The 17,862-nt window shown below is 48.6% G+C and overlaps 1 protein-coding gene and 1 pseudogene across 9 annotated transcripts in view; both read left to right on the top strand.

The window, feature by feature from the left end:
- Positions 1-17,862, top strand: part of TBC1D2 (TBC1 domain family member 2) — a 45,050-nt gene that overhangs the window by 9,892 nt on the left and 17,296 nt on the right. For 2 of the 8 annotated variants that reach the window (XM_079112234.1, XM_079112236.1), the window contains 3 exons: positions 538-685; positions 5,995-6,128; positions 9,196-9,389. In XM_079112234.1, the coding sequence (XP_078968360.1) occupies positions 538-685; positions 5,995-6,128; positions 9,196-9,389 (476 nt within the window). Of the gene's footprint in view, positions 1-537; positions 686-5,161; positions 5,633-5,994; positions 6,129-9,195; positions 9,390-14,897; positions 17,019-17,862 lie in introns of those variants that run through there. The other 6 variants (XM_079112237.1, XM_079112238.1, XM_079112235.1 and 3 more) reach the window with 5 other exon arrangements.
- Positions 10,201-14,815, top strand: LOC306645009 (Fanconi anemia core complex-associated protein 24-like; annotated as a pseudogene). Its single transcript has one exon. The product of its transcript is annotated as a Fanconi anemia core complex-associated protein 24-like (transcript).

Raw genomic sequence — 17,862 nt, 5'->3', positions numbered from 1 at the left:
GGCTTTGAACTTCCAATCCTCCTGCCTTAGCCTCCTGAGTCACAGGGATTATAGGCATGTGCCACTGCACCCAGCTGGTGTTTTGTTTTGTCTTGTTTGTTTGCAGTACTGAATCAAACCTAGGGTCTCATGCATTCTAGGTAAGCACTCTACTGTTAAGATGCATCCCTAGCCTTTTTAAATTTTATTTTGAGACAGGACCTTGCTAAGTTGCTGAGGCTGTCCTTGAACTTGTGATCCTCCTACCTCAGCCTCCTGAGTCACTGGGAATACAGGCATGCAGAATTATTTAGTATGGATTCTCAGATGTAGAATTGTCTGCAGGTCTGTGTGTTTTTAAGGGGTATCCAGGAAGGTTTCCCTAACAAAATGACTGCAGAACATGCAGCACAAAGTGCCGCTTTTAACCTGCGGTGGAGACTTGCTGTCCAACAGTTGCATACACCCTCCCTGATGTCACTCAGAGCTGAGCCATAGCCCTGGAGTATTCCTAGTGCAGTGTCCTGGGGATTTATTTTCCTGTCCTTGGCTCCCCAGGGCAAGAGGAGACAGAGCTGGAGGAGTTCCTGTGCCCTGTGAAAACACCCACTGGGCTCGTGGGTGCAGCAGCTGCCTTGCAACCTGTCCCTGCCATGCCCTTGGCCCTTCAGAACATCTCCCTCAAGCACCTGGGAACCGAAATACAGTAAGTGCCGGTGGGTCACAGGGCCAGCCAATCCCCAGCAGCCCCTTTCTGTGGAGCCTAAACTGGGGGGCGTTTGCAAGGAAGTGTGGGGGATAGTCAAGGGCTTTAGTTTTAGTTATTGTATTACTTAGAATACTGCATTTGTTGTTCTGATCGAAAAAGAAGTACAGTTGACCAAAGTATACTGTTATTTTGCATTCATGTACAAATATGTAACAACAAATTCCCTTGTTATGTATAATTATAACAATTATAACGCATCAATAAAAAAGGGATAAAAAGTAGTACCTATTCATTGCAGGAAATGAGAAACCTCTGGAAAGAAATAAATGAATAACTTACTCATAATCCTACCACCTGGACAGACATTCATAGCAATTGGTATCTCTATTTCTTCCACATTTTCTATAGACATACATGCAAAATTGAGGTGTTTTTGTCCCCCTACCCCCCATGGTACTGGGGATTGAACCAGGGCTTTGCTCATGCTAGGCAAGTTTTCTACCACTGAGCTGTATCCCCTGCCCTTTTTATTTTTTTATTTTGAGACAAGGTCTTGCTAAGTTGCCTCAGCTAACCTCAAACTTGAGATGCTCTTGCCTCAGCCTCCCAAGTAGCTGGAACTACAATGTGAAGGTTTCACTGTGTCTATGTCAAACACATCAAATTACTATTTTTTAACATGCAACTTACTGTATGTCAAGCAGATGTGAACTGCATTTTTCATTTAATACTGTATTGCATATACCCTTTCCCATTGTCAGGCTTTATTTTAAGCTGCATTAAAAGATAGCAGTATGGCCTGGGCCTTGGAGATGAAGTGACTGTTTGGATCCTGGATTGTCAATCATGGGCTGTACTGCCCTTGACAAGTTGTTTGCTTTTTCTGTGCTTTACTGACTTTGTTCGTTTACGTAAGCACAGCGGTGATTTCCTTGTAAGATCAGCGTGGGGGCTGAATGGGTGAATGCATGCAAATTGCTCTAGGACTGGACTTCACAATCACAGTGTGTCATAAAAACTGACTGTGGCTGCCGTAGTGGCCCTAGTTAAAGGAATGGAAACTTTCAGGAATGCAAACTATGCCCAGTGCTGATCCTGTTTGGGCGTCTGTTTTCTCTGTAGACTCTGGACACACTGGGATCTCTTAGAAGGCAGAAGAGATTGCTCACTGGACTTGGATCAGGGGCCCGACTGTGTGTGACTCAGGCAGGCAGTACATTCCCGGCTGCCTCAGAGATTTGGGGGGACTTGGGAGGTGGTGATGCCCTTCCTAGGAGAGAAGCAGATGTTAGAGGAAAGATGATGAGTGTCCATTGGTTCCTGCTGGCTGGAGGTAGAGCTACCCCAAAGGCATTTGGACAAGAGGCCCTGGAGCCTGAGGAGAGATCGGGACTGGGGCTAGTGTCATGGGTCATGTGGGCATGGTTGAGCCCCCCAGATGTGTGGGCAAGGGGACCACCCCTCTGGAGAAGCTGAGAGAAACTGGGTGCACTGGGAGCATGCTGGGAAAAGAGGCCTGCCACCCAGCCAGTGTGCACCCAGGGCAGCTCACCAGGAGTAAGCTGGGCTCCTGCTGATGGAAGCCACAGCAACAGAAATGGCTCGGAGAAAATATAGAGACCGAGAGGGAAGGAAATTTCAGAGCACCGCTCAGTCAATTCCCTCCTGTGACTTGTGATAGCCACAAGGTGTGAAGCAATGTCGCAAGAGCCTCGGCAGCCCTTGGATAAGGCCCAAGATAAGTTCTGTTATAAGAGCCGAGCTGTCTTTGCCCTGGCAGGTTTTGGAGCTGGTTGTGGGTGCTGCGGCGAGCACAGGTCTTACTCCAGGAAGGGCTTAGGGAGCTTCCTGAGACTGTGCGGGATGCACTGTGCTCTCATCGGGCTGTCTGGACAAATCTGTGCAGTGGTGTCATTACGTGGTCAAGCTCTCGAGCCCTGGAGTTAGACATCCAGGTCTGATGCTCAGCCCCACCACTTACCAGCTCTGTGGTTTTGGGTTGCCTGTTCTCTTGGGATCTCAGTTCTGCTTTGTCCAGTGGGGCTGACCACAGTACTTACTTCACTGGGCTGCTTCACAGATGAAATGAGTGAAATGCAGTGTAATATTTTAGCTTAGAACCTGGCGCCTGAGGGGCCCAGCCAGTGTTTGTGGTGGTATGTTCATTACCCGCGTGGTGACAAGCAAACAGAGGCTCAGAGAGGAAACTGACCTGCCCGGTGTTATCCCTTCTGTATCAACCTGTGTGACCATCAGCCTGCGCTAGCCAGGCCTTTCAGAATGGAGCAGACCTGCTGCTCTGCGAATTGCTGCAAGTGAAGTTGGTACAGGTATGAAACAGAGAGGTCTCCTCCAAGAACACCGGCTTAGAAGAGCGGTGGCCAGCAGGACTGCCAGAAGGTCGAGTGCTCCCATCCCAGGAGGCATTGCTAAGAGGGCCCAGAAGGTCCCTTGCTGCCCTAAAGTTGGGGGTTCTGTGCTTCCACACCCCAGAGATGACTAGTCACATGCTCTGGGACTTATTAGGGAGGCTGCAATTCCTAGGCAAGAGTAAATGTGGGCAGCGGTGACAGTTTCTGCATGCTTGGATGCCTCTGGCTATAGAAATGTGCCCCTGGGTCTCTCTCCAATTTATGTGGTTTCTGGTTTGTGAAATTCACATAACAGGGCTCAGCACAAAGTGATGTGCTGTAAGTAGTAGCTCCCATCATGGTCATCATTATTCTCCATCCATCTCTCTTTTTTTCTTGAGACAGGGTCTCACTAAGTTGCTGAGGTTGCCCTTAAACTGTGGTCCTCCTGCCTTGGCCTTCCGAGTGGCTGGGATTGCCGGTGTGCGCCATCGCACCCAGCATTATTATTCTTTTCAGTGTGCCTGCCACACCTTTATTTTTAGATGGGGAAATGAAGAACTAGGAAGGGGAAGTAGCTAGCCTAAGGAATCAGGGCCCCTTAGTAATACAGGGCAAAAGGAGTTTGAGACCAAATTCCAAGGTCAAGAACTAGGAGTGCTGAATTTTAATTTCTTTTCTGCTCTTAATGAATTTTTCCTTCCATCAACCCCTGAAAGTACAGTCTCATTCTATTTCTTATTCTGGATCCCACTATACCCAAAACCTGGGTTTTATCCCTTAAGTTTCAAATAGAATGGTTTTTCTTTGAAAAGATTAACAAAAATTAACAAACCTTTAAATAGATGGACCAAGAAAAGGAAGAAAGTTCAAATTACTAAAGTCAGGAACAAAAGAGGGGGTATTACTACTGATCTTACAAAAATAAAAAGGAATATAAGGGAATTCTGTGAACTAGTGTATGCCAACAAAATTGGTAACTTGGATAAATGAATTCTTAGACACAAATTACCAGAACTGACTCAAAAAGAAACAGATTATCTACATAGATCAGTAAATAGTAAAGAGGTTGAATTTATAAGTTAAAAAAACTCCAGGCCAAGTATGGTGACACATGCCTATAATGCCAGCTTCTCAGGAGGCAGAAGCAGGTAGAATCAAAATTTTGAGGCCAACCTGGGCAACTTAGATAGAAATTATCTCAGAATTAAAAATTAAGGGGTCCGGGGCTGTAACTGAGTGTTAGAGCATTTACCTGGTGTGTGTGAGGTCCTGTGCTCTCTGGGTTCTATCCCCAGTAACCATCCCCCCAAAACAAAAAATCAGGACCAGGTGGCTTCACTGGCAAATTCCACTGAACATCTAAAAAGGAGGGGAAAGTACTGTTCTCCTGTTGTGGTGTAGCCAGGGAGTTAATATTTGCAAAACAGCAATCTAATGTATACATTCATCTTCCTTTTTATTCCCACTGAAGTTTCAGGTCCTTGGGGGATTCCCCTTCCTTTTCCAGGACTTGAACCAAGTATTTTAAAACTTGGTTTCGTATTTATTCAGCATCTAGATATTTGTGGAATGAGAGCTTTTCAAAGTGATTCACCTACCATATTGCTAGAAGTGTGTGTCACACACAGGGATGATAGAACAAAGTCAGGTCCCTCACCTGGCTCTGTAGACTCACGTCCTCTTCTTTGACCACTCTACTGCTGTCCACCTTGATCTCCTAGTGTGGTTGTTTTTCAAACTGTTGACCAAGACCTTAGCAAGAAATGAATATTTTTAATACTGAGAATTGAACCCAAGGGGTGCTTTGCTACTCAGCTACATCCCCAGCCCTTTTTATTTTTTTATTTTGAGACAAGAGTCTCACTAAGTTGCTTAGGGTTTTGCTGAGCTACTGAGGTTGGCCTTGGACTTGTGATCCTCCTGTCTTAGCTGCCTGAATCACTGGGATTACAAGTGTGCACCATGGTGCACCCATGCCTAACAGAAATGCATTTTTTTGTTATAGCTTGGTACACATATATGTAATTCACAAAATATAGCTTACTAAGTGGAGTGTACTGCTGACATTTTTAAATTTCATTTTAAAAATTCTGGTCATGACACGGAACTGATTTTATAATCCACCAACAGGGCACAGTTTGAAAAACCTGATCTGGTCAACTCCCTTAATCACCTCCTTTCCCTTGCTGTCAGTTTTGGAATATATCTGCTTTTATCTTTTTTGCAAGGGAAAATAAACTCAGAACTGCCTTTTCTTGTGGCTCATTGTGAATTTCTGTGGACTATGCTCTCAGGCAGCCTTCAGTACTGCCTAGCTCCTTCCTGGAAACCACTGAGCCTGAACTGTGGGCATACCCACCCCACTGCCAGGTATTTAGTGCCAAGTTCTTAAAGTAATTGATACCATGGGGCATCAGCCTAGACCAGTACATGGCCAAAGCAAGAAACACAGTAAATTCCTTGGGGGCTGAGTCAGTAGAGGTGCAGAGAGGACAGATCCAAGAGGAGAAGAGCAAAGGCGGAAGAATGCTGGGAGGTGCTTGCAATGGATCTCAGCAGAACTGGGAGCCATCGATGGTTTTTGAGCCAGGTAGTTCTGAGATCAGATGGAGGTTTCTGGAAAGTTAGTTTAGCAAGTCCATTCAATATTCGTTCAACACATATGTATGAAGCACTTCTGTATTTCAGGCACTCTAGATCCACCCGTGAACGGAACAGGCAAGCATGGAGTGCGCAGTCCAGCTGCAGGGTTGGGGGAGAGGGAGCGGGGCTTATCTAAGTAATGCAGTGTGTGAAGGTGTAAAGGGGAGGGGGCTGGGAGTGGCATGTGTGGGCACACATCATGTGGGGTGCCTGGGGTCTGCGGATCAGTCAGGTGACTGGGACTGAGGCCTGAGCTCCAGCAGGCACAGGAAGGGCTGTCAGCCTCACGCTCCTCACTTCTCCTTTCAGAAACACCATGCACAACATCCGTGGCAACAAGCAGGTGCTAGGAACAGGCCACGGACCTCCAGTGGAAGACTTTCCACAGAGTGCGGAGCCTCAGAGTGAGGAGCAGGCCTCGGCCCTGGATCCTAGCGCCCCAGGTGAGACTTTCTCTGGGTTGAAGCTGCTTTCAGAGACCAGGCCCTCTGGGGCTGGAATGAGATGAGTGTCCTCTCTCTTCCTTGCCAGGCGTGTGTCTGACTTAGCCATAACAAAATTCCATAGATTGTGTGGCTTTCTGGCACTTATTTCTCACAGTTGCATGGATGCTGGGAAGTCCAAGATCAAGATGTGATGTCTGGTGAGGGCCCTCTTCCAGGCTGAAAGAGAGAGTTCTGATCCCTTCCTCTTCTTCTAAGGGCACTAATCCTATCATGGGGTTCCACTAATCACTCACAAAGGCCCTGCCTCCTAACACTGTCCCATTGGGTATTAGGGCTTCAACATAGGAATCTGGGGGATACTAACATTCAGTACACCAGTGTGTGTCAAAGATAAAATTCTCTAGGTCACTCCCCCTCCCGGGTTTCCAGGGATTGAGGAACAGTGATCTATCTTTCTCTCTCTCCCACTTCCTTCCTTCCTTTTTCTTTCTTCTTTTTCTTCTTCTTTTTTTTTTTTTTTTTTTTTTTTTTGGTGCTATATACATAGCAAGATTTTATCAGGTGCAGTGACACACACCTATACTCTCTGCTTCTCCAGAGGCCTTGGCAAGAGGATCGCGAGTTCAAAGCCAGCCTCAGCAATTTAGCAAGAACCTAAGCAACTCAGTGAGACCCTGTCTCTAAATAAAATACAAAAAGGGCTGCTGTATAAATCAGTGATTTTTCAAACTAGAGGTGGTCCCTGACCTACAATGGTTCAACTTAGAATTCTCATCTTTACAGTAGGCCAAAAGCAATGTGAATTCAGTAGAAACTGGATCTTGAATTTTCTTTTTCCTTTGGAAGAACTGGGGATTGAACCCAGGGCCTTGTGCATGTTAGACAAGAGCTCTACCACCAAGCTACACCTCCAGCTCACAAATTTTGAATTTTGCTATCTTCCCTGGCTAGCAATATGCAGTGTGATACTGTCACGCAACACAGGGCAGTAGCAGTGAGCCTCAGCTCCTGGCCAGCCATATGATCATGAGGAGGCACAGTGCACTGTGTCGCTAAGCTGGCATATGCAGCTGGGATGTTCCCTAGGGCCGGTGAACTAAATGCATTTTCTGTATATGCTGTTTTCAGCTTAGGATGAGCTTATCAGGACATAACCCTATGCATAAATTGAGGAGTGTCTGTACATCTTTACTGCCATGACACTTGACCCCTAAATAAAATCTAATATAAAATGCAAAGTTGAAATGGGTGGGAATCTGGGCTCCTCTGCTCCTACCACCCTGCCCCACCCTCCCAGTCACTCTAGGGCACTCCCACCAAATCCTAAGGCACTGCTCCAAAACCAGTCTGAGGCCTTGTTATCTCTGACCGCCTCCCCAGCTTGTCTTCAGGGTTGATGGACAGTAGTGTAGTCAGAGGGCCACAGGGCTGCAGGGAGCCTCCCTGCTCCTGGACAGGAAAGAGAAGGAGGCACTGCATTCCTCTGAGCTCTGCGCTCCACTTTGTACCTGGCAAGGCTGACTTTCTCTTAGATCTGGAACAAGATCACTCTCTTGAACCCAGTGAGGCCAAGAGGTGTGCGGTTCCTGTTACCTACAAAGAGTAATTCCTCATCGGCCTGCCTCCGGCCTGTCTCCAGAAGGACACAAAGACATTTAGTCCTTCCTCCAACCTCTCTCTGTCCCCTATCCTGGAGTCCCACACCATATCCTTATTTTTTTAACATCTTTAGCACCTTAGTCCAGAAAGGATTGGTGATAGTTTATTAAAATACATATCAGGAGAAATAAATGAGTCATTTAGGCTAGGAAATTTAGGTATGATCCAGATATGATGCTAGAGAGCACCTAAGGGTGGGGAACAGCTGTGGTGCTGAACTTCCCAGCCAACAAAGAGGGAAATGCAGGTGGCTAGAGCATTCAGTGTCCCTAAGACGAAAGATGTATTTTCTTAAAAGAATCAAAAAAGCTTTACCTGGCCCAGAGGGCTGAGGGGAATTCTCTGCTCAGACTTCATAACAAGTAATGACGTTTATGTCCTGTGTGAACATGCCTTTTCCTGCCCCTTGACCATGTAATTGGGCCACTGAGTCTTGGGTGCAGGCCAATGGCAAAGTCCCAAAGCATGGGAGTGTGTAGAACAGGACAGCCAATGGGAGTGATGCTTTGGTGTTTGATTTGATTCTAGAATACAGTTTAGAGCCAGGTGTGGTGGCGCATACCTTTAATCTTAGCAACTCAGGAGGCTGAGGCACAAGGACCTCAAGTTTGAGGTCGACCTTGTCAACTTAATAAAAATTAAAAATAAAAAATGGCTAGGGGTGTAGCTCAGTGCTTTGTAAAGTGAAAGCAACCAAGGACAAATGTGACCAAAGGGCTTGGTCGTTTTCTATTACAACTTTATTTACCAAAGTAGGCCGTGGGCTGGATTTGGTCGGTGGACTGTAGATTGCTGGTGCTGGCTCTAGGAGAAATAAGAGGATGATGCAGGGCTGGGGCTGGGGCTCAGTGGTAGAGGCTTACCTAGCACAAGTGAGGCACTGGGCCCCATCCTCAGCACCACCTCAAAATAAATAAATAAAATAAAGGTATTGTGTCCATCTGCAACTAAAAAATTTTTTTTAAAAAAGGACTATGCCGCTTTGAGGCAATCAGCTGTAGGAACTGGTCTCCTAACTTAGCTTGCAATAAGAATCAAATGAATTTGAGCTACTGTCTGGGGCAAGAAAGTAGAGTAGATGTTCATCCCCAGCTCCTTTCAACAAGTAGATCTGTTTGAAAGGGTAGAGGCGGGATCCTGCAATGAGAAGCAAAACATCTTGCAAGGCTTGTGCCTGAGGACCTTGTCACCAGCAGATCCAGCAGGGTAGGATGACAGACCCATGAGGGTTGGAGTCAGAGGATAGGACCCAGGATGGGCAGAATGCCTCAGCCAACAGAGTGTAAATAATGTGTTTATAGTCCAGTGCCCCAAGGTGCTGCTGACACCGACTCTTTTAAAACCAGTCCCTCCTTCAAGAACAGTCTGCACGGAGCCTAACCTCAGCATTTCTCCTCTTGGACAGGGAAAGAGCCAGCAGATTCTCCAAAGCCTGCACCCAAGTCCTCCCTGACCACCTGTCTCACACAGAAAACCAAGCGCCAGAGCAACACCTTCCCTTTCTTTTCTGAAGGGCTACGGAACCGAACTGCCCAGGAGAAGGTGGTAGCCTTGGAGCAGCAGGTGATGGTGCTTACCAAGGAGTTGAAGTCCCAGAAGGTGAGCACGGCCGCCCTGCAGGCCCCCTGGGCTGGGCGCCTTGTGGAGATGGATAGCCTAAGGTGGTGTGCCAACCCAGTTAGTCTGTGGTCTTCAGAGGACCAGCTGCAGGAGGTTGAAAATGCTACCAGGGACATGCTGTCACTCAAGCTAGGTGACAACAGGCCACCAAGAGCAGGGGTCTCTGGACACCTACTTTACTAATGGTCTCTCAGACCACTTCTGGAGAGACAGGGGCATTCTGACCCAACCCCTGAGGAAGGGTGGTGTTTGGAGGGGGTGTTCTGGGTGCAGGGTCTTGGGAGGGGTCACTGACAGAACTGGGGGACCTTGGACCTGATCTGGCAGTGACCTCTGGATGCAGATATCTGAAGGACTATCAGAGGACAGAGAAAACTGGCAGGCTGGGCCCAGGGCTGAGCCAGGACCAACTATACAGTGACAAGGAGGAAGACTGAGACTTAACCTCGTGGAGGTATGACGTTCATGGAGAAGTTCATCACAGGAGTTACAGAAAGGAAGAGCTACAGGCCGTTGTAGAAAAGAGATGGCTCACGTGCAGACACACTCAAATTAGTCAGCAGTTCACCCCGCAGTAAATTACGTGTGGGGGCTACTTCATGAAGGAGTGGGGGTCACATGGCAGGGGTACAGGGGGTCTGCAGCACTGGGCAGGAGCCTCTCATTAGCATGGTAAAAGCAATTCAGGGAGCACTGTTGTGACCCTAAATCCTAAGTGGGAGGCCTGGGGGCCTCAGGAACTGCTTCACTGAGAACCCAGACTCCTCTTCCTTTGGGAGGAAAATGGTATCAATAATGTGTATATAGTCTGGTGCCCCAAGGTGCTGCTGACACGACTCTTTTAAAAACAGTCCACTGTTTTTGTTTGTGTTTGAACTTTGATTACCTCAAGTCTCTTGCTACTTCACTTACTGAGTGTAGCTGCAAAGCACTCAGACTGGCGAGTTGGGGAGTTTACTAACTGTTGAAATTTCTCTCCCGTATACATTTCTTCTTTTCCTCTCTGCTCTGATTTTGGAGAAAACAATCCAGAAAAATGCTGTCTCTGCTCTCTTAGTTTTGACCCTTCTCAGCTTTTACTGCCTCAGAGCAGTAACCACTGTGAGTAGATCTCAGGGGAACTGACAGAGGCTTCATTCCTGGGAGGTCAGAGGTTTCGTTCAGTGAAGTAGCTGGCAGTGGGAGAGGGTCATTCATGCACTCCCCATTCATCTGCTCATTCACCAGGTCTCTTCTGACGGCCTGTTACTGTGTGTAGTGTTCTGGGAAAGAACAGTGACCCAAGGACGGAGGCCCCGCCTTTACAGGACCTGCATTTCATAGCAGGGACAGGTGTTTAAACAAGTCAACACTCAAACACATAATCAGAGTCTGTGGGATCCCCTCTGACCCCGCTGTGGGCCGTGGCAGTGAAGTGGGGACTTGGGCCTTCCTTTAGCCTCGTCTGTCTTCTCGTCCCGCCATCTTGGTGTTTCTGTTGGGAGGCTGCTGGGTGCTTCTGAGACTGAGAGTACTTCGAGCTGCCTGGTCCCAGAGCTAGTGTATGAAAGTCCCAAACCAGGACCTGGGAAGGAAGAGACTCGGGCTGTAAACGTTGCCTCTGCCTTCGTCACATCTCCCCTTACTCCTGGAGCACAGGGCGGGAGTGGGAGGTGCACTGTGCTTGCCTAGCCTTTCCTTCTAAGGCTTGATGGGTTGTTAGATGTGGCCAGAAGACCCTGGCAGACTGGAGGCACTCAGGTTTGCCCCTGACTGCTGTCCTCCGGAAGACTCACCTTCCTTCCATAAATGAGGACAAGACTCTTGGGGTCTTGGTTGTCCAGGCCGAGGACAACTCCCATACGTCAGAGGGAAAAGGTCATGAAGAAGTTGTTCAGGTCTTTTAAAAAATATCTGGATTTTTTTAAACTAGGTAACTTCCCAGTAAACCTCAGCTCTGTTCTGGGACAGGTGATGGGGAGGGGAATGGGCTTTGGCGTGCCTTTGACTGAGGAGTGCTCTGCTCTCCTGCCCCTCCCCCACACGCTTCAGTCCAGCTGGGGTTCTGACACGGGCCTTCCGTGAGATGGCACAGGCCGACTCTCGCCATGAGCAGCTGCTGCAGCCTCTTTGCTCTCGTATGAACGGAGTCGTAGCCACATTTACTGGAGAACTCCGTGTCTGGATCAGGAGCCAGTGCCTGGCACCCCGCGGCTGCCCAGCAGAGGCAGGCTGTGGTCATTTGGGCTGTTACTGCATCCTTCCTGGTCCTCAGTGTTGATTCCTCCCACCTTACAAGGAGCGGGATGCCCCACTAAGGGGCCCTGAGAAGGTGGTAAAGTGAGCCCATCGGGGCCTCTAGGAAGCATGCCCACGGGCCAGAACGTGACGTGGGGGTTTGGGTCTTCATTCATTCCTGCCCCAGCAACTGGGCTTTCACTCCTAGCCCAGATGGCAAAGCCAAAGAGGAGAGCGGGAGCCTGGCTCATGCCCAGGGGCAGAGGAGCCGGCTCAACCTGGGTGTCCAGTGGCTGCTCAGACACTGTAAGTGCTGGGGGAGCTCAGGCCAGCTCCTCGGTGGGCATGCAGCCCTCAGCTTTCCCAGCGAGGTGATGCCCTGTGTCTGTGTAGGGGAGAAAGCAGCGTCTTGTACCACTAGCTTCGTGAAGATGGGTAGCAGGGGTCTTGACCTAGTGCAGTCAGTCAGGAGGCCCTTGCCAACAGTGTTAGTGACCCTGTAAGAATTTGTAGTTCAAAGCTGAGGCTGTAGAGGGCAAATGAGGATCAAATTCCTACCCTCGGGGACGTCACTGTTCAGTGGGGAAGAAACCATCTGAGCATAGTTACCACTGGCATCAAGTATGTTGCTCGCACAGTGCTGAGGCCTTCTGTGTGATCTCTAGTTCTCGCCACAGGTACCGTCCTTTCCGGAAGAGGAGACTGAGGGTCTGAGAGCTTCTGCATGCCTGGGGCCTCCTGGGGGCTGAGTTAGGATTTGGACTCTGGTCTATCTGCCTCTAGAGCTCCTGACCTTTCACCAAGCCACTCTTGAAAGTCTCAGAGAAGCTGGGTGACTTGCCTCAGGTCACCACAGGAAGAGCCAGAACTAGGGCCCTGGTCTTCTACTCTGAGTCCAGGGTGCCCCCCCAACCTCACTGTCTCCTTCCCCCCATGACCTCATGGCCTGGGATTAGATACAAAGGACTGCTCTTTGGAAAAAATAAGTGCACTCCCGCGCCTCCCTGGTGTCACATGGAACCACGGCAACTCTGATACCCAGGAAGCCATTATCTATCCTGGCACCTGCAGTGCTGGCCCCATAGGAGGTTTAGACTGCAGGAGTCGGTGCCAGATGGCTGACTGGCCAGGTGACTAAAACCCTGACAGGACCGCACCCAGCCATCTGCTCTGGCAGGTGGCCAGCTGTTGTCCAGTAGTGTTGACCATCTGTTCGCTGCCAGGAAGGTTGAACCCTCTGGGACTCTGTGGGGCCACCTTCGCTCACTGGGATTACTTGGTAAAGGCATGTAATTTAGGAAACTTGGTGGGGCGACATGTGGTCCCTTCCCTGGAACTCCAGCCAGAGACTTCAGAGTACATGTCCCTGGCCATGGGCCCATGGAGGGAGGCTTGGGAAGTGCCTTGGCTGTTTCTGCTTGGTGAGGACACCTTTTCTCTCTTATTCTTGAGGCAATTCTGCATGGAGTAGGGGGTCTTTATCACCAGCCTAGTTACAGGAAAACAGGTTCAGCCTGAGGCCACCCTTGTTAGATAAACCCTCATAGATCTGGAATGGGGACTGTGTTGGTCAGATTGCGTTTTGGTTTTTTAGAGTTTTTTTATACTAGGATGATACACCTGAGACAGGCTACTTTATAAAGGAGAGATTTATTTATTTGTTTGCATGGCTGCAGAAGTACAAGGTCAAGGTGCCACATCTGGTGATGGCCTTTCTGGCTGGCAGAGTCCCAATCAATGCAGGGCATCTCATGGTAAGGGACAGGAAGGGACAGGGAGCACTCACATACATTTGTGTCTCTTTTGGTCTCCCTCCCTCTTATAAAGTCCCCTGGTTTCAATCACAGGGGCTCCACCCCAATCCTTAAGCTAATCCTATGCACCTCCAAAAGGTCCCATGTGGAAAAACGATAGTCGGATTAAGTGTTCACCTTCTTGATACCTCACAATGGGGATTAAATTTCAACACACATTCCCTGGGGACACTCAGATCATATACAGACCATAGCAGGATCTGAGATCATGTATCTCCAAAGCTGGTGACCCTTGGCCTGGTCTCTCTTGGACCCACCCACCTTAATTTTAGTGATGAAAATATCAATGCTTTAATGAAATAAAGGATTATTGTTTAAAGATAATTCATTGGCTTTTTAAAATGTAAATAAGGTCCCGGACTGAACTGAGTAACCCCAGCGCTGCCCTAGCTGGGCCATCAGGGCCCAGGCAGGTGCTGAAAATGAGGGATGCAGCCATGAGGGCAGAAATCTCCAGGTTCATAAGACTGAGAGACAACTCTGCAGACAAGATGCTGCTAAATAAGCCCCTGGCTTCATAGTGTAACGTGGGGTCCTATGTGGGAGAGCTTGCCCCAGGGTCACCTTGCATTTCCCAACTTAGGTCCAGGCCACCAATGGAAAAGAATCTCCCTGAAGGCGCAGGCCCCGTCCATGCATGTGCCTTTTGGGCATGTGGTACCCATGCCCAAAGTGGCAAAGTGGCTCAGGTCTCAGCTGGCACAGGGAATGCAAGGGAAAATTAAACTCGTTTGTGAGGATGGCCTGACACCAGATTTTTATCTGTCTGGCAGATCCTGCATTCTTTATGTCACTGAAACTGATTTTGTGGCAGGAAACGGCTACAGAAAAAGACTTGTTCAAGTTAGAAATTCTGGTAACCTTCAAGGGATTGTAGTAGTTGAAAAAACACAGATCAATGAGCAGTACTTCCCAGCCATACGAAGTTTACCGTACTGGACCTTGGGGTGGTGTTACTTCCAGTGGCCAACCAGATGGATGCATCCTGCCTCATTGTTCAGGTAGTACAAGAGCAATCCAAAGAACCCAGTAAGAACCCTTTCCTCAGGAAGAAACGGGCTCTGCTCTCTGAGCCATACCTCCTTCGAACTGTGCAGCAGATCCCAGGAGTTGGAAAAGTTAAAGCTTCTCTTCTGCTTCAGAAGTTTCCAAGTATCCAGCAACTGAGTAATGCTTCTGTTCAAGAACTTGAGCCAGGAGTAGGACAAGTGGTACACAGCAAATCCACTCCTTCTTCACCCCGTCCAGGTGACAGCTGCCCTCATCTACTGTTTTCTTTTGACCATGAACTACAGGATCTGGTTGTCATATTTAAAAGACAAGAAAAAAAACCAGGCACAGTGGCACATACCTCTAATCCCGGTGGCTGGAAGGCTGAGGAAAGAGGACCAAGTTCAAAGCCAGTCTCAGCAATGTAGCAAGATGCTGTCTCAAGATTTAAAAAAGGGCTGGGAATGTGGCACAGTGGTTAAGTGTCCCTGGGTTCAAACCCCCTCACCTCCAAAAAAAAAGAAACCTAAGAAAATAGAGTATTTTACAGCATTTAGTGAAAGCTGAGGTAGGCCTGGAGCCTGTGGTCATGCTGTTTGGACATTTAAGTTACCCTCAAGTGGCAATGCCCTCATTCTGCTAAGATGGGGTGGGGGAGCCCAAATCTTCTTAAGAAAGTCAGGGACTCTCAGTAAAAAGCCAGTCAGGGCAGAGTTTTGTGAGTGACCCTGGCCTGTATCTGTCATGGAATAGACTTTCAGGTGGTGGATATATCCATCTAAAGGAAATTAACCCACAGTGAAGCAGTGTGTATCAGAAGCCCCTTCCTTCTTCTTGGACTCAGAGCTCCTGTTCTTCAGGTCTGGTCTGCATATACCTGTGCTGCCAGTGTAAATAAACAAGTGCACAACAATTTTTAAACATGTAAATAAAATGACAACTTGTAACCAGGACAGTGGCACACACCTTAATCCCAGTGACTCAGGAAGCTGAGGGAGGAGGATCACAAGTTCTAAGCCATCCTGGGCAACTTAGCAAGACCCTATCTTAACCCTGGCCACACCCCCAGCCCTTTTTGTTTTTTTTCTGAGACACGTTCTCACTAAGTTGCTCAGGGCCTCACTACATTGCTGAGGCTGGCTGTGAACTTGTGCTCCTCAGGCCTCAGCCACCCAAGGAGCTGGTATTACAGGCGTGTGCCCCCGCACCCCACTCACGTTGTTGCACTACAGATCTGAAGAACCTTTCCATCCTGCAGACTGAAACTCTGAACCCATGAACCATAACCTGCCACTTCCCATTCCCATTCCTGCAGCCACTGGTCCCCGCCATTTCACTCTCCATCTGTGGGGTGGAGACTCTACTTACCTCATGCCAGTGGACTCATACAGCGTTGGTCATTTTTGTGACTGGCTCGTTTCACTTGGCATATTGTCCTCAGAGTTTCATTCATAATACAGCACATGTCAAAATATCCTTCCTTTTCAAGGCTGAATACTATTCCCTTGTATGCACCACATTTTGTTCACCCATTCACGCCTTAGTGAGCACTTGAGTTGTTCCCATCTCTTAGGTATTTTGATTAATGCTGCCATGTTTGTGGGTTATTTTATTTTTCAAAAACAAAAAACATGAAAGAAGTATTTCACCATGGAATCCATGAACTACAGAGCATGGAGAAGCGAAGGCTTCTAGATTAGGAGTTGGACTTCTCACCTTTTTCCTATCTGGGGCTTCAGGCACCCGTGTGACAGCGAGGCCACTGGACTAGAAGGTCCCCAGAGCCTTGCTGGCCTCCTGCATCCATGATCCATTGCCACTCCTCATCTGCCAGGTCCTCCTGAGGTCCTCTCCCTCTCCCCTGGTTCCTTCCTTCCAAGTCTGTCCGCGGGGTGGTGTAGGTGTCCCACCTTGCTCCTACATTGTGAGAGCCCGGTGGGGACAAAGGAGAAAAGATACCCACCGGATCTGATCCAGAGCAAGTCCCAACAGCGGTGACAGTTGACCCACCAGGCAGTCACCCAGGAAATCTCCAGATCTCCACTGAACCAGAGAACTTTCTCAGCTGCCAGCCGTCCTGGAGCCACAGGAATGTTGATCTCTCTGCAGAGTCCTGGGAAGCTGGCTGCATTCCGAACATTCCAGACGTGCTGGTTTGGTGTGCAGTCCATCCACACCCTACCTCCCTGCCTCACGCAAGGGCTCCCACAGCTGTGAAGCTGCTCTTCCATTTCTCGAAGCCTCTACTCCAGCTCACTGTGAGCTGTCAGGAGCCAAGCTGGAAAGTTAGCTGTCTAAATGGGGATTGATTTGGAAAGTTCCTCCCCAGGCTGCTGACCGTCTCTGACTCTCCTCCTCCAGGGCGTGGTTGAAAGCGCTCTGCCTTCTGCAGAGTGTCTGAGTTTCCCACTGTGCGCCCCCTACAGCCTGCTCTCCTCTCTCGTAACAGATCATCCCATTGGTAGTTCCTCTTCTCTCTCACTCCCACCAGCCTTTTCAGTTCTTGGAGGTGGAAACTGAGCCCCTCCACCTGGCAACAGGGCATGGCACTGAGCACCTTCTTGAGAAAGGTTGGACTCATGGATGGGTGGTGGGTGGGTGGGAGGAAAAGAACCAGAGAAAGTCACCAGTACCGAGGCCTCAGAAGACTCAGCTAAGCTGGGTTGGTCGTTAGTTTCTCAAAGAGTCATGATGTTTGGCAGTTTTCCTCCAAATTTGAATTACTCTTGGCAAATAATCCTATCCAGCTGATCCATTTGTTTAAAGACTTTGGCACAGGTACAGTTGATGTGTCATTAGGAAAAGAGGATTTTCCAAATGAGGTTGTCGCAGAGCTTGGCAGTGTGGCCTCAAAGACCCTGCTCACTCCGTGGGCCTGGTTGTGGGCTGCCTGGCTTCTGGTATCCTGACCCTGGCCCTGGATGAATTCACAAGATAGGCCCAAGTCCTAGGGAGCTCAGGGCTTGAAGGCAGGGGAGGCCAGCAGACCCTGAGTTTCCATGAGAACAGTTGCTACGGAGTAAATTGAGGCCTGTTGTTTCTGAACTTTCTAGCACTTCCTTATACCAGCCTTGCAGGTGTCCTTTGGTGGGTTGAGGGTGCCAGTTACAAAAAAATTGAATGAGGCTCTCTGTGCGTGACTTTGTGTGGGGATTGCCAATGTATTTCCTCTGTAATGCTGTCTTGGTGACTGTTCGAATGCTGTATCGAGAAGGACTCTGAGGCTTAAACATGGCATTGCAGGAAGGAGTACCTAATTAACAATATCTGCCATAAGATGAGAGGGAAGAGTAATATTTTAAGAGTAATATTCTTGTGCCACCCCTGGTTTTATTACTGACTAAGCTTAGGCTTTGGAGTCCGCATGATTCAAGATTGAATTTCACCCTGCTGTCCTGGATCTCAGTTTGTTCATTCCTAAAATGAGTGTG

Source organism: Sciurus vulgaris (genome assembly GCF_902686455.1).
Source record: "Sciurus vulgaris genome assembly, chromosome: 15".
In the NCBI taxonomy this organism is placed as follows: domain Eukaryota; kingdom Metazoa; phylum Chordata; class Mammalia; order Rodentia; family Sciuridae; genus Sciurus; species Sciurus vulgaris.
Note: the sequence above shows the minus strand (reverse complement) of the source record. Positions and strands in the feature narration are given on the sequence as shown.